Source organism: Limulus polyphemus, unplaced genomic scaffold (assembly GCF_000517525.1).
Source record: "Limulus polyphemus unplaced genomic scaffold, Limulus_polyphemus-2.1.2 Scaffold1956, whole genome shotgun sequence".
Lineage (NCBI taxonomy): Eukaryota > Metazoa > Arthropoda > Merostomata > Xiphosura > Limulidae > Limulus > Limulus polyphemus.
Genome location: NW_013667566.1, coordinates 132,504 through 147,087, shown reverse-complemented (window position 1 = coordinate 147,087; position 14,584 = coordinate 132,504). Strand labels below are relative to the sequence as shown.

Below are 14,584 nucleotides of genomic sequence, written 5' to 3'. Positions count from 1 at the left end.
TTGTTGTAGGAAGAGGAGTTAAAGGACATCATTTCGAGTAGACTGTCTAGATTATCGCAATCATCATGACCAGAAAACATAGAATAACAATAAAAAAAGCCCTATCAAGGTATCATTCTGCAATTATCTTTATTTTCATTCGTAAATTCTGATAATCAATAGATTTTTGGATTTAATTCTATATACATTAACAATGTGACTACAGACTTTAATATTTCTTTAACATAACTATCCATCAAAATGAATATTTAAATAAAATAAAATAAAACTTATTGATCTTGATTTTGATATTATCTTTGTGTATGTGTAGAAAATATTGAATACGAGATAATAAAACATTTTTTTTTTTGTAGTATAAAAATACACATACATTTCTACCGGCCATGTATATATTTTATTAACTTTTAAGTAGGCATTACATTTTTAATATTAACAATATTGAGTAATTTTAGAGTTGGTGGTGCTAAATGCGGAAGAGGCCTATACCTTCAGTATAACTTCAACTTTCAAGATCACATTTGCATGAGAAAGATTAGTAACTTAGAAAACAAGTTAACTATTTACCCACTTTACAAATAGTGAAATGTATTAAAGGACTAGGTATGTTGTTTAACATGTCATAATTATGTTATTTGTCGTGGTTTTGAAAATGTATAGGCCTAGTAGTAATAATTGTAGTAGTTTTTTAAACAAATGTGTAAACTCACTAGTAATAAAGATATTATTATTACTAGTAATAGTTAACAACAACACAACAGCAGCATCTTCCAAAATATTTTAACTTTATTTTTAAGATTAAAATTCATTGTTATTAACATCAGTTGAATAAGCATCCCAGGTATAGTATTACTACTAGTACTAGTAAGTCATTAAGTTTAGTGACATTGACAGTTGAACTTTAAATTGAACTTTAAGTTTAACTTAAGACTCGGTGCAAGTGTGCAACATTAACAGCTCATATATTTCAGTCCCAATAAACCCTGACTAAGTTGTAATTCAACAGTACTAGTACTAACAATGTTACAGTGGGTTAGTTTAGCTATAAAGTATAAGTTGGACCTTAGTTATGCTTTTATGAAGTTTTACCAAGTTTTATTAATTCTAACATTGTCTAAAGTGACAAAAATGTATGCAAATTTAAAGGTTTTATAAAACTAAAGAAGAAGATCCAAGGACTGAATCCTCTATTGTTAGTACAGTATTTATGTTACTTGGATTTCTGTATTATTTATCTCTTGTTTTCTGTTGTTTTATTAATCAAAGAAAAAAATTTATTGTTGTAAAATAGTAAAATATGAAATTGGTTAGCATTTATAATTATGGATTATAATTAACATATTCTTTCAGCCTAATCATAGGCTAATGTCAGTGTTTTTTATTATCAATAAATATAAATGTTTGATGTTGGTGTACTTAATGTGTTATTGTAATATTCTACATTTTTCGCAAATCTTTTGATCCTTATCTTCCATAACAGTGTTAAGATTATTCTCATCAACATTGTAGTTTATACTCATAACTCAGATTGTGATATTCCACATGTATTATATTTAAAAGCCATATGCTATTTATTTGTTCAACCCACCAAATAATCCATATCCTTTTGTAAAGCAGCAGCATCCTCTAACTCTTATTTTTTTCAGAGATCTTAGCCTTTCTTTGTATGATCTATTCATTCTACTACTAGTAGCCCTTTTTTTGCACCCTTTCTCCAGTTCAATGTTCTTCTTAAAATAAGGACCTCAAGAGTAAACACAATACTCTAAATGCAACAAGTGATAATGAAATTATAACCTCTTAAGACTTGCATACAGTGTTTCTGTAAATACAACTTAAAATCCTATTTACCCTACCTTAGCTCTATTATCTTTGGTTCACAAACTCCCTCACCACTATGCAAACTTCAAATAAACTGACTTTAATGAACTGCTCTGGAGATTCCTAAAACATCCCACTAACTAACTAACTAACTTGCATATGTCGAGCCCATATTGTGCACATAATTTACCTTTATCCTAAAAATGATCCCACATGTCCAGCCAGTCCACTTAGTTTTTTTTTTAAACATATTCTAGATAATTATTCATTTAAGCCTTAGATCCTGTTAAGTAATTCATTCTCACATCTAGTCTGAAGAAGAACTCTCTAAAGAGACAAGTCTTTTATTATCCCTAAATGTTAGAAAAAATTCTTTATATTTATTAAGTAGTTTTTTTTATATACAACAACTTCCACATCAGTTGCTTCTATATGCACTACAAAAGGATAATTTTCCTTGGTACCATCAATTAAGTCTTTAAGACTTTAGCACTTGGAAAGCACATTTTCATTCTATCCTTTATAAACTCTACACTACAAACATGTTTATTAGTAATTTTGATAAGAGTCCTCCACTATGTACATCTTTTGATAAACTCCATCCTCACTGCAAGCAGCCAAAAGTTCATAGCTGTTGGAAACTGGTACTTTAATGTTAACTGAACCTGCCTTCATAACCTTAACTTTTTTACAACTGTGCACTTATTTTCTAACCAGGATTTAATTTTATAACTATATACATGTTCTCTGAAATTATGTTTAAGTATATTTTTGAATTTAAAATAGCTCTTTTAATTTTTTTAATGTAATCTGTATTAATAACATTAGATGTAGATTAATGGATTTTAATTTTAAAAAATGATAATATGACAAAAATGAATAATATATAATCAAATATGCATTTAATATAATTACAATTAAACAGGATTAATAAATTTCAGAGAATAATATTGATGCATTTTAAATGTACATAATAAACCTTTTCTCATCAATATGTTTTAGTATATTTTCTTTAAGTTAATTTCTGTAGCTTTTTAATAAATTCTATGAACTTAAGATTTATTTAGGTATTAAATGTTTATGTATAATCAATGTAAAAATTGTGTTTAATCTTAGCCTCTAGAATTTTGCATAGCTTTCATTTACTTATGTTTAGACCAAGATCAACAAAGTCCAAGAGATTGGGATATATTGTTTATTGAAATTATAGTTCTCAGCCCATTAAGAATGTTTTTTTTTTAATTTAAGAAATGTAATGTATATGGTTATTTTTATGTAGACATTTCACACTTAATTTTTCTTTCTTTCCAGATGGTTTTTCTTCTATTTGTAGAAAGGAAGCTGGAACCTATTCCATGGTTTAAAATCACTTTGACATAAAACTGTGGTAAATATGCACTACCTAAAGTCACCACTTGATGTGCTTAACTTTGTTCCAGGAGGACATGAGAAGGCCTTAAAACAGGCTTTTTACAGTACAGCTGCAATTCTCTTTGTCATATTTGCCTTTACTGCTGCTGTTGCGGTATATTTTGTTTTTGAGCCTTTCATAGAGCCACTCTTGTGGGCTGTATTGTTTGGTTCATTTCTCCATCCATTCAAGCAGAAGTTGACTGTGTTGTTTAGAGGATGGCTTAAGGGACTACATGATGATGGAACTCCTCTTGCTCTTGGTTTGGTTGTTTGCCCCTTTAAAATCATTGACAGTATATCAGAAGGTATTGGATATTTTCTTTTGCAGTATGTTAAATTGTTTTTAGGGCTCAGCATTGGTCTTCCAGTACTTTGTTTTATTTATGGCTTGCTTCCTGAAACATTTTCCAGTGATTTATGTGCTGGGATAGTATTGTTTTTTCAGAGTGCTTCAAATGTCTTGGAATTCTTTAGTAGAGCTGGTTTATTGGTGAGTAAAAAAATTTATTTTTAAGGTCATAATTTTAATATAAAATGATGGTATTTGAAGAAATCTTTGTAATTATATCATTAAATTAAAATTAGCCCGATTTTCAGTATGGACTTTTTTTTTTGGTCTGTATAAAACTGTCTAAAATTCAGTGCCCTGTGAATATTTATTTTGCCTCTGTACATTTTTCTTTGATATCTTGCATCTAATGATTGAATTTGCATTGTAGGTATGGACATTAGTGATTGGCTATATTCTTCTTGTGATGATATGGCGCACACCTCAGTCTCAACATGTACTTCCTCTGATGTCTCTCTTTGTTTGGGTGACTGTCATTTTTCACTTTGCAACAGTTGCTGGTCCATTACGTGTTCCTATTTTATTCATTCTATTGGTCCTGTTGGTTGTGGGTTTTGTCACTGAAGTTAAAGAGAATTGGAAACAGAACGATTATAAAGGTAAAGTAATATTTGTTTCTCTGAGTTCTTTCTAATATATTTCTTATTGTAATTGTACTGTAATTTATGATTTTGGTGATAATTTTAAGTATTTTCTCATCAAATATGTGTGTTAGTCACCTGCATGTAAATAATTTTTTAATCAAACGTTGTATGAAATTGTATGAGAAAAATTATATGTCTCTGTAAAGTTCTTTCCAGAAATTTTGATTGGCTTATGCTTAGTAGTTATGTTACTGTAGTTTGAAAACAAGCTTCACTGTTTCTGAAGTATTTTGGTATCCATTAATCTTCAAATGCTTATTAGTATCAGAAAATTTGTGTTTTCATATTGATATTTTGATTAACATGTTAGTATCAGTAGTTTAGTGATACCTAAACCTGTTTGTTATAGTTGTATTGATTCTCATTAGATTCATTTTTTAAAACAATATTTTTTTTATTTTTTAGTCATACTTAAACCCAAACACTTAACTGGTGATGTAAGTTAGTTTTTACAAACATGCTTTATTCTATCTTTACACATAGATAAAAAAGTTCACCCTCAACCATCAAGTGTGAGTACCTTGAAAGCTGCAACAGAATGGTTGACTGGAACAGGAATATCAGCTGAAGAGAGAGCACCAATGTTGGTATGATTTTAAAATCTAATAATACCATACTAATATATTTATTTTTAAGTAGAATTGTATGATGAATGAATGAATGTATTACACATGAGTTTATTGAACAGTTAAGAGTTGTTTTTGCATGCTTTTTTTGTATCATTTCACTAGCCATGACAAAACTAATTTTATTTCCAGTGCTTAGTTGTCAGTTTTCATATTATTGTTCAGAAATGAATGGAGTTTTTGATAGTGCTAGTCTACGTTGTGTAGATTTATAATTTAGTTAAGAGGTTGAAGGAAAAAAAATATTTATATAACACACGTACACACAGAAATTCACATAGCTGTTCTGTTCAGTGGTCTCGTTACTAGTACTTACAGCATGTAATACCTTTGTTAGATAATATTAATAAACCTGACCCCCTGTGAACCTTGTCAGCAGTCGATATAAGACATGATTTGGCATAGGTATAAATTACACAGAAAAGTACTTGTTGGACATCTAAAAGCAACCTTAATGCATCCAGTAAGATGCACTCACCAGATTTGAGAGATCTGGCTGAGCTGTTTAATACCATTGTTTTGTGAAACTATGTAAACACAAAGAACCTTATAAAAGAAAAAATTGTTGTATCAGAATTATTGATCTCACTACTTTTCAAACACACACTGAGAAAATTAGTTACAGTAGTACTAGTGTGTAACAAAACATGTTTTCAGTCTGTCCAGCTTAATCTGCATAATTCTTGTAACTCTTTCATTTAAATATACTAAATATTAAAAATCTAAATTAAAACAAGAAGACAATCTGAGAATATAAGGTAAAAATAATGAGGAATTGTTTTTTAATTCTGTAACTTTTCAGTGTTTTAGAGCTTTTCTTTTAACATTGAAAATCATATAATGACATATGAACATTATAATTACATATTCTTTCTTTATTTTCTATCAACACTGGAGTTCTTGTTCCACCCTTTAAATTGATGCATAGAACATGTATTGACTTTAATATGAATTGAAAAATAAAATGAATGTATAATGTTAAATAAATGTGATCAAGCTTATGAAATGACCAAGCATCATATTAAAAACCTATGTAAGTTTTGTATTATTATCTTATTTTCATACTGTTATTTATAATTTGAGCAAATTAAGCTTGTTGGATATACAAGACTGTTTAGTTTAAGAGTTACTTAGTTTATTTAGTTTTCATAACGAGTGCTAAAAGTTATTTATTTTAAAAATGATAGTTATTACAAGTTTCATCACATAACTTTGTAAGAGTCATAAGTTGTGTATGCAATTTTATTGTTGTACTAAGCTTTTGTAATAAGTCTTTCTCATTATGTTTAATATTGTTGTTACTAGAGAGCTAGTTATTTCTAGAATTTTCTGTTGCATGCAGATAGAGAGTGAAAATAAGACAAAGTTAAGTGAGAGATACAAATCTAGACTGTGATTGTCAGTTTAGACATAATGGACGATTTCTGAAGCAAAAGTTTCACAGTTTGTATTGTAAAAACAGAGATAGAGAAGAATAGTTCCTCTTGTCAGTTGGATTTAAAGTAACTGAACCAACCTGTGTGGACTTTTGATGTATAAGAGAATTATTTAAAGCTCTAAATACAGCTGTTGTAACCCATGGGGTAATATAAGTGAATTTATCACTGATTGTATTGTGATAACAGAGATGGAGGAGAAATAATTTGTCTTGTTAAAAGGTATTCTAAATTAATTGAACCTGCTTGTGTGGACTTTGACAAAAAAAAGACAATTATTTATTAAAGCTCTAGATTCAACAGTGGTAAACAATAGTGCAACAAATTTTTGTATGTACGTTGGATTTATTTTGAATATATTTGAAGACAAGTGGTTTGTGTGCTGTCCATTTATTGCTAAAATTTATCGCCAACAAGTCGCAGACACCTACTGTAAAAAATCTGGCCCTATAAAAAACCTGACAAAGCTACTGTCATTTGAATATAAAATACTATTTGTGAGCAATTTGGTTTTTATAAAATAATATCACAAAGATAATATGTATATTGTATCTTACATGTGCTGTTGTTTCTCCCTTATACAATCAAGAAAGTAATATAAACATTTGAAATATATGTGAATGAGTGAATTCTCTTAATGTAGTAAGCTATAATCAACTAAACTTTTTCTCTGAATTTCTCAGATCTTGTTGTGCCTATTTTCTCTGAGAGGGGTGATATTTATATATCTTTTTTTTTTGTGTTCTAGTTTAAAGAATCAGAAACTCCTCATCAAAAGGTACAGGTAGAACCCTGTACACCAGACCAGTTGGAAAAAAATGTTATCAAACCTACTTCTCTCTTTTTACTGGCACCAAAGAAAAGTAAAAAAGAAAGACAGCTTAAAGAGGACCCAAAATTAAGCAACTTGTATTTGTATAGACTTGCATGGGCCTGTATTCTAACTGAATTTTGGTTAAATTTATGGCTTTTAAACCTTCTTCCTTTGCCTGTGATTTACCTTGCTGTGAAGAAGTTAGGTGAGTTAAACAAGCTTTACTAAAGTTTCATTTATAATTCTAAATTGAAATGCAAAGAAACTCAATACAAAATTTTGTTTATATACGTGCCCATTATCAAATTTATCACATTCTGACCATTGGTGTCACTTTTGAGGAGACCTTCACAACGTTCTGTGTAGGGCTTCAGCAAAACTTCCATAAAATTTTAGGAACATATTACTTGTGATGTCAGATGTATATTTGAAACTCCCCGTCTCTAATCAAGAAGAGTTCTAACATAGAAAAATGACCGTATGGTGGGGTTTCAGTCCTTAACTTTCTTATAGCACCATAATTTATTCTTGAAGGATTATGTAAATGTTTCTGAATTGTGGATTTGTAAATTAGTTTTTTACATATGCAACAGCATAGGAAACTTTTGAAATGGTTCCTCACTAATAAAAGATGATTCTCTGTATTTGTTGCTCATCACATAGATCATGAAATTTGTTAAATAATATAAACTGATAAGTAAAAAAGAGACTCCGAGACCTGGACTTGAAATGGGACCTCTGGCTAACAAGACCAGTACTCTGCCACTGAACCTACCCAAGAGTACAAGCCATACCCATCGATGTTCTCTTATAAAGCCTCTCACTATGAGTATGATCACCATCCCATGTTGTTTTGTTATGACCATGCAATTAGTGAGTTGATTTTCCACCACCCAAACAAATATTATAAAAATATAACTAGACTTACTCATAGTGAGAGACTTTATAAGTGAACATTAACAGGAAAAGCTTGTACTCGTGGGTAGGTCATGAGTAGAACACTGGCTTTGTTGGCCAGAAGTCCTGTGTTCAATCCCTGGAGTCTCTTCACTTACTGGCTGTTTCACTTAAAATATTTAATATTAATTATTACAATAATAAACTATGATCTATTGAATCAATGTACATATAGATTACATATCATTTCTTTACATAAGTAGATTATCAACTGCTGATTTACTTGTAACACTAAATTTCTGATTCATCATGAATTGTTGACTGTTATGTGTAATATAGCAATCGTAAATTGGTATAAGTCTATCAACACACATATATATGTTGTAATGGTTACAACAAAGAAAAGAAATATTACCCTGCCAGCCTTTAATCTGGAGTAGCTATAAATACATAAAAATAATTAGCTTCATTAGGAGAACAGTTGAATACATTATGAAGTCATTGTTACATATAGAATGCCCCTATCATGTAGCACCTAAGAAGAGATTAATAATACCTTTGCCTTATTATTGATAAAATATATGTAGATGTCTTCTATAGTATATGACTTATGTTTTTTTATGTGTTTTCTGAAATAGGTTATATTTTTACCTTCCCACGTTAGATTTTTAAAAATTGATGAAGTAAAACAGAATTTAGGTGACCCTGAGAGACACATTAAGCTATGAGGTAAAACAGAATTTAGGTGACCCTGAAAAATGCCTTAAGCTATGAGGTAAAACAGAATTTAGGTGACCCTGAAAAACGCCTTAAGCTATGAGGTAAAACAGAATTTAGGTGACCCTGAGAGATACATTAAGCTTATTACTTGTTTGGCTTTAGTTTAGATTAATCTATACAAAATACTTAAGCAGATTTTCTACTAACCAGAGTTTTCTCATGTTGCACATCCCTCATGTATAACAGTTGATAATGTAGTGATTATTCAGTGTTCTGCATAGAAACATACTTCTTTTATATATGTAGTGTATTTCAGATCTGTTATGTTGCAGAAAATTATCCCTTTTATTTGGCTAATCTCTCTAGGGGTTTAAAGATCAAGAGAGGATTAAGTTTTAATGGTTTTCTTAAAAGATTCCTACTTCCTATTAAATGTTGGTTTATTTTAGACTGATCTGAACCATTCACTTGGCCTAATAATGAATTTAATAACAATGTCCTTCTGTATGTAAATAAGTGAAAATTTATTTATTACATTATATCTGTTCCTTAAATAGACTACGAATGAATTAAGTAAAATAGATAGCTTAATTAACAACAGCCACATGTTTTTGTTGCTTTTTTTTCGTGTCTGAATGCTGGTTTAAATTCATAGTATACACCTTAATGTGCACATATTCCAGTGACTTAACATACATCATCAAAAGTGTTGTCAAATCAATTGTAAATTGTAGTGAAACACGGTAGCTTCTACAGAAAAAGTATTTGGGAAGAATATGAAAAAATGCACTGGTTTATTTATGTGCTATGCATTTTTGTAATAGTATTTTAAGGCATAAAAAGTCAGACTTTTAATGTTTTACTGAAAAAAATGAGGGATGAACAACGTGGAATTTCTGTGATGTGCTTCTTATCCGGGCAACGGGAGTATTATCCAACCAGTCAATTTACAATAAGAAGAAAACACTTTTTTTGGGCTTGAATATTGTATTTTAAGGAAAATTTGTGTACTTGATTGTTATAGTATTGATTGTTCCTTTAATTATACCTGTAGGTTGTCACTTTGGGTTGTTCAACTTCATTAAAGAAAATATTTCTGCTGGTTGGGAAGTTGGGATGAGGTGGTGCCAGAGTAGGAAGGAAGCTCTAGTCCCCGCGCCTATTAGAGGTTTGGCAAAGATGCTGGCCCGAGGTGACCGAAAGGTAATTGCTTTGATTATTCCACAAGTGCATCAGTTACACTAATGAGTGACTTACGTGTTATCAGTAAAAATTTATAAATATTTCAACAAATTACGTTTTTGTATAAAAGAATTAAGTAAGAGACTGATCCAAAACAAAAAATTTAATAAAATTAGTAATTTTTCACAATATATATCTTAAGAAACTCCAGATCTTGAAAATATTTATAAAAGGTAAGAATATTTAAGATATCATTTTGCACATGGAGATAGAACGTAATAACCCTAAATATTCTTCTTAAAACATAGACTTAACAGGAGTTGAAATTGAACAAACTGTATGGTAATCCATAATAAATGTTTCACATATATACTAGTGAATATAAGGATAATGTAAAAATAATAGAACTATAGACTTTTCAAACAACAGCCTTTTTTTTCACTTCTGGGTTTTTGACTTGATTAAATATCTGAATAATTTTATTCTCTAATTATAAAAATTACTTTCAAAGTTATGGAACTTGCACATATTTAGATTATTCAAACTGTGTGCACCTTAGTAATACTGAATATTTTAACTAAACATTCTTTTTGGGTGATGGTATACCAAGATATTTATTGATCAAAAACACACATGTATACCATTCTAGCTTTAAAATTTCTAACACATCTCCATGAGAAAATTAAATTAGTAAGATATCAAACGTTTACAAAATCTCTGCTTGTCCTGTAGAATTCACCTTACCTGGAATATAATTTAAAATCTATTTTATAAGTCTCGTGAAAATTCCATTTACAATCAATTCTCAGTTAACCTGCTATAGATGAGTCTAAATCTGTTATTCCATGGGTCAACAAATGTTTCATCGTAGAAAGAAAGCATTATTACAGAAAAATTTGAGGGTCAAATTGAAGATAAAATTTAGAAGTAATAGTTTTTTTCAAAATGATTTCAGTAATACTTGGTGTTATAAATATTTTGAAAGTGAAAGTAGATGAAAACTTATATTTTTCAATTCTCAGGTAATAGATATTTTGGAGGACTCCATCGATACTTTTACCAGTACTAGTGTTATACTATTTGTTCTCATTTTGACAAGTATTGGGACAATTTTCCTATCCGTACAGGTAATGTAATTGTGTTGCAAGTTAATTATTTTGATGAAAGGTAACTTGTAAAGTTGTATAATAACAATGATTACACAATAATAATAATTTTTTCTAGCAGCAGTGCTTCTACTGTGTGAAAGCTAATTATCATAGATTGATAAAATCTCTTGACATTTTTCTGTATTACATATTAGTAATTTAAGAATTGTAATAAATCTCATGCTGTTTGTAACTACCCTGTAACCCTAAAGTTCAATAGTTTATAAATTTATGTTTTTAACATTCATTAGCCATATTACAAGCCTTAAAGATCTTGTTTTTTTGGTTTATGTTTTGTCTTTTTAAACAAATTATTTGTTATATGATGCATTATTCTTGAGCATTGTAATGAACAATAAGCTTTTTACACAATATTCTCTCTGTTTGTTAGTCTAATCTTGTATGCTCCAAATTTCTAAATTTATTTTCGTTTTCTGACAAATATTTTATGTTTCTGTATTATATTAATAAAATTTGAATTGATAAAGAGCCAAATGTTTTCTGACAATACATAATTTTGGTTAATATTTTGTAAAACTGAGAAAGTTAAAACAATTTTGATATGGGAATAGGACTGAATTTCAGCCCATTTCAATTTTGAAAGCTTAGTGTTGTGATAAAATTATGGGTGACTTAATTTCTAATCTGTTGCAATAATGAATGATAATTTTAGAAATGTTGTTAGAATTTATTACAATAAAAGTCATTCCTGTGATGTGATAAAGATGTTTTCTGTAGTCACCTTATACAGTGAGTGTGTGATAAAGAAGTCTTCCTTTTCAACAGATCTATGGTGAAAGCATGCATTTGGTAGAAGTAACAAGTAATTTAATCAATAGAGTTGTTGTACACAACCCAGAACTGCAACAGTTGTTGCCAGAAAAGCTGCAGGACGTTCAAGGTACATTAGACTCCATGGTGGGTAACGCCTATGTTTATGGAAGAGAGTGGATTGCTAACACGGTAAGGAAAGTTCTAAAGCCTATATATCATGTAAACTATCATGTTAAAAAAGAAACTTTTTCTTCCATCCTTAGATCTGAGAAAGTTTATAGAGTTTGCTGTGTATATTCAATTAAAACTTTTTAAGTCTTTTTTTTTTTTTCTCACTCAAATGAAAAATACGTCTTGAAAAAATAATAATCTTATTTTTTGTTTTGTCTGGTAGGTGAAAGAATTTATTGATGAAAAAGATAAAACTAGAGGTGCCATTGTTGAAGAACAGATTTTAGAAGTCTGGGATCGCATTTACCATATGTGGATAACAAGAAATGCCACCAATATTACCAGCTCTTTCTTATTCCATCATGGAATGTCATGGAATGACATAGTAGATGGAATGAAAACATTAAACTTAACCCTTTTAGTCAGCTATATCCAAGAAAATATTGGCACCCTGCTATCGGTGAGACAACTGATAAGTGTATTAAAACATTTTCAAATTTCATCATTTATATAATGATTATATCTATTTTTTTTTAATGGCCTTTGATTTTGCTTCCATTTTAAAATCAATAAACTTGATCCTTTTTGCTTAGTAGATAATTCAGGGACAAGTTTCACCCATTAATTATAACATAGAATTACTTCTAAATTCAGTTGACCTATAATCAGAAGTTAATTGTTTTGCCTAAAATAGATACATAAAACTTGTGTTTTATTTTTAGTAATAATTGATAATGTAGTTTTACTAATGATAAAAACCCTACAACCCAAGCACTTTCGAAAGGTGGACCTTTCTTCAGTTTTCCCCTGAAGAATAAAGTTTTTATCATACCAAGACTTCTTGTAGCTACATATTTTTTTGACATCATAACCTACCATAGTGTGCTCTTTGTAACTGATAATTTCCACTCAAGCAACATGCATGAATGTCATGTTATTTCATAGACTATCTTGGGGCATCACACCATGTCATTGTACTAAAATGTACTAATAAATTACCACCTGCCAGACAGTACCTAGATTTGAGTACTGATCAATCAAAAGTCAGAAAATAATTTTTGTGTGGAACCTCAACAATTAACATATCAAATGTTACCATGGGGGCAGCATGGCCAAAGTTTCTAACCAAACCAATGTGTGGATCTCATGCCCTTGAAGTGTTTGGTGTCATGGTGCAAGGTAAACAACAGTTACTTCTGAATTTTTAGGTACTCCATTGTTCTGGCTGCTCACGATTCTGCCCGCATGCCCAAAGTGACAGAGAAATTAAGATGAACAAAGAATGAAGTCAGCTATTACTAACTCTATAAAAACTACACCTAAGTGTATACAATTTGAGGGACAGGCCCCAAACAATCCCAGCATGAAAATATCTCTGGTTTCGATAAGAAATAATGTTGGCAAGAATGACAACACCCAGTTGATTTGATACAAGATTTGCAGATCATAAAAGGCTGGAGCCAGACAGCACATGAAGAATTCAGCCCAATGAGATGACGAGGGCTACATATTTGGTACAACAAATGTAAAGAAATGAAATACAAAAATCATCCCCTGACTATATTACACACCAATTTAAAAACACACTTGGAACTAGACATAGATGTAATTGTGTCATAAAAGTTGCCTAGGCCTACATTTAAAGTGACGTGGACATTACAAAGTAGTTAAAACCAAATTGTATATTTAGAAATTTTAATGTATGTATATACATATCTGATGTTTAGGCTTACATGTAAAGTGAAATGGATATTGCAAAGTGTTTATAATTGAATTGGACATTTAGAAGTTTTTTGTATGCATATACATTCATGAGTGCATGATAATGATATATGTTTAATTTGTCATTCTTCGGAACATTGACCCTAGGCTCATGTCATGGCCTAGATTTTTACAATTACTAGATCAGTATTTGGAATTTTTTCCTAAATTCATACGTTTGTTTAAGCAGTGCTCACTTACTTTTTGGAGAAAAAATGTGCAGAATTTCTGCGGTTACAATCATGCACTATGGATTGACATTTTATAACATGTTAACCTTGTAATCCAACTTTTCTTCTACTTTATGCAAAAATTCCTGGAATTAACTGGCTGTATAACTTATGAAGTGTTTCATGTAAAGCTTGATTACTAACTACAATTGTAATCACTGTTATATGAATATTTTTAAGATAAAGAAAGTATTTATGGAGGTAAAACACAGTCATAAAAACTAAAAAGTTGGGATAATCCAGTCATCACGGTGACTTGTTTAAATTTGTTACAGAGCATAATGATATCATAAGACTTGCAAAATGTCATTTTAAAACAATGATTGAAAACATTTCCTGGATAAAAATGGCACCAGTGAAACTGAAAATTGAGTCCTCTGATGCCAGTTATGACTTCAGGTACTATTTCAAATTAGCAAAGCTATTATAATTTTCAATTGATTTACAAAGAATAATTTTAAGTTAATTAGTTCTGTTTTAATAAAATCCTTGCTAACATAATTCTGAAAACGAGATGCTTAATTTCATAGTCGTATTAATAATTGCTGCAGAGAGGGTAAATAAAAACGTATTTAAAAGTTAGGGGCTAAGATATCCCACT

General features: G+C 29.9%; 1 protein-coding gene across 1 annotated transcript; it reads left to right on the top strand.

Moving 5' to 3' along the window:
* Nucleotides 1-481: 481 nt before the first annotated feature.
* LOC106465473 (transmembrane protein 245-like) lies at nt 482-14,384 on the top strand. Its single transcript, XM_022393380.1, has 10 exons — nt 482-600; nt 3,130-3,721; nt 3,951-4,179; nt 4,708-4,811; nt 7,035-7,305; nt 9,772-9,920; nt 10,922-11,026; nt 11,834-12,010; nt 12,216-12,452; nt 14,259-14,384. Exons 2-10 carry the CDS (start codon nt 3,212-3,214, stop codon nt 14,274-14,276), a joined length of 1,800 nt encoding a protein of 599 aa, XP_022249088.1. The 5' UTR covers nt 482-600; nt 3,130-3,211; the 3' UTR covers nt 14,277-14,384.
* The last annotated feature ends 200 nt before the right edge of the window (nt 14,385-14,584 follow it).

Excerpts from the sequence above, each read along its gene's own strand:
- LOC106465473 (XM_022393380.1), top strand. The coding sequence starts at position 3,212 with ATGCACTACCTAAAGTCACCACTTGATGTGCTTAACTTTGTTCCAGGA. Across the intron at positions 4,812-7,034 it reads AAGAGAGAGCACCAATGTTG|TTTAAAGAATCAGAAACTCC; the intron begins GTATGATTTTAA and ends TTTGTGTTCTAG. Across the intron at positions 7,306-9,771 it reads CCTTGCTGTGAAGAAGTTAG|GTTGTCACTTTGGGTTGTTC; the intron begins GTGAGTTAAACA and ends TTATACCTGTAG.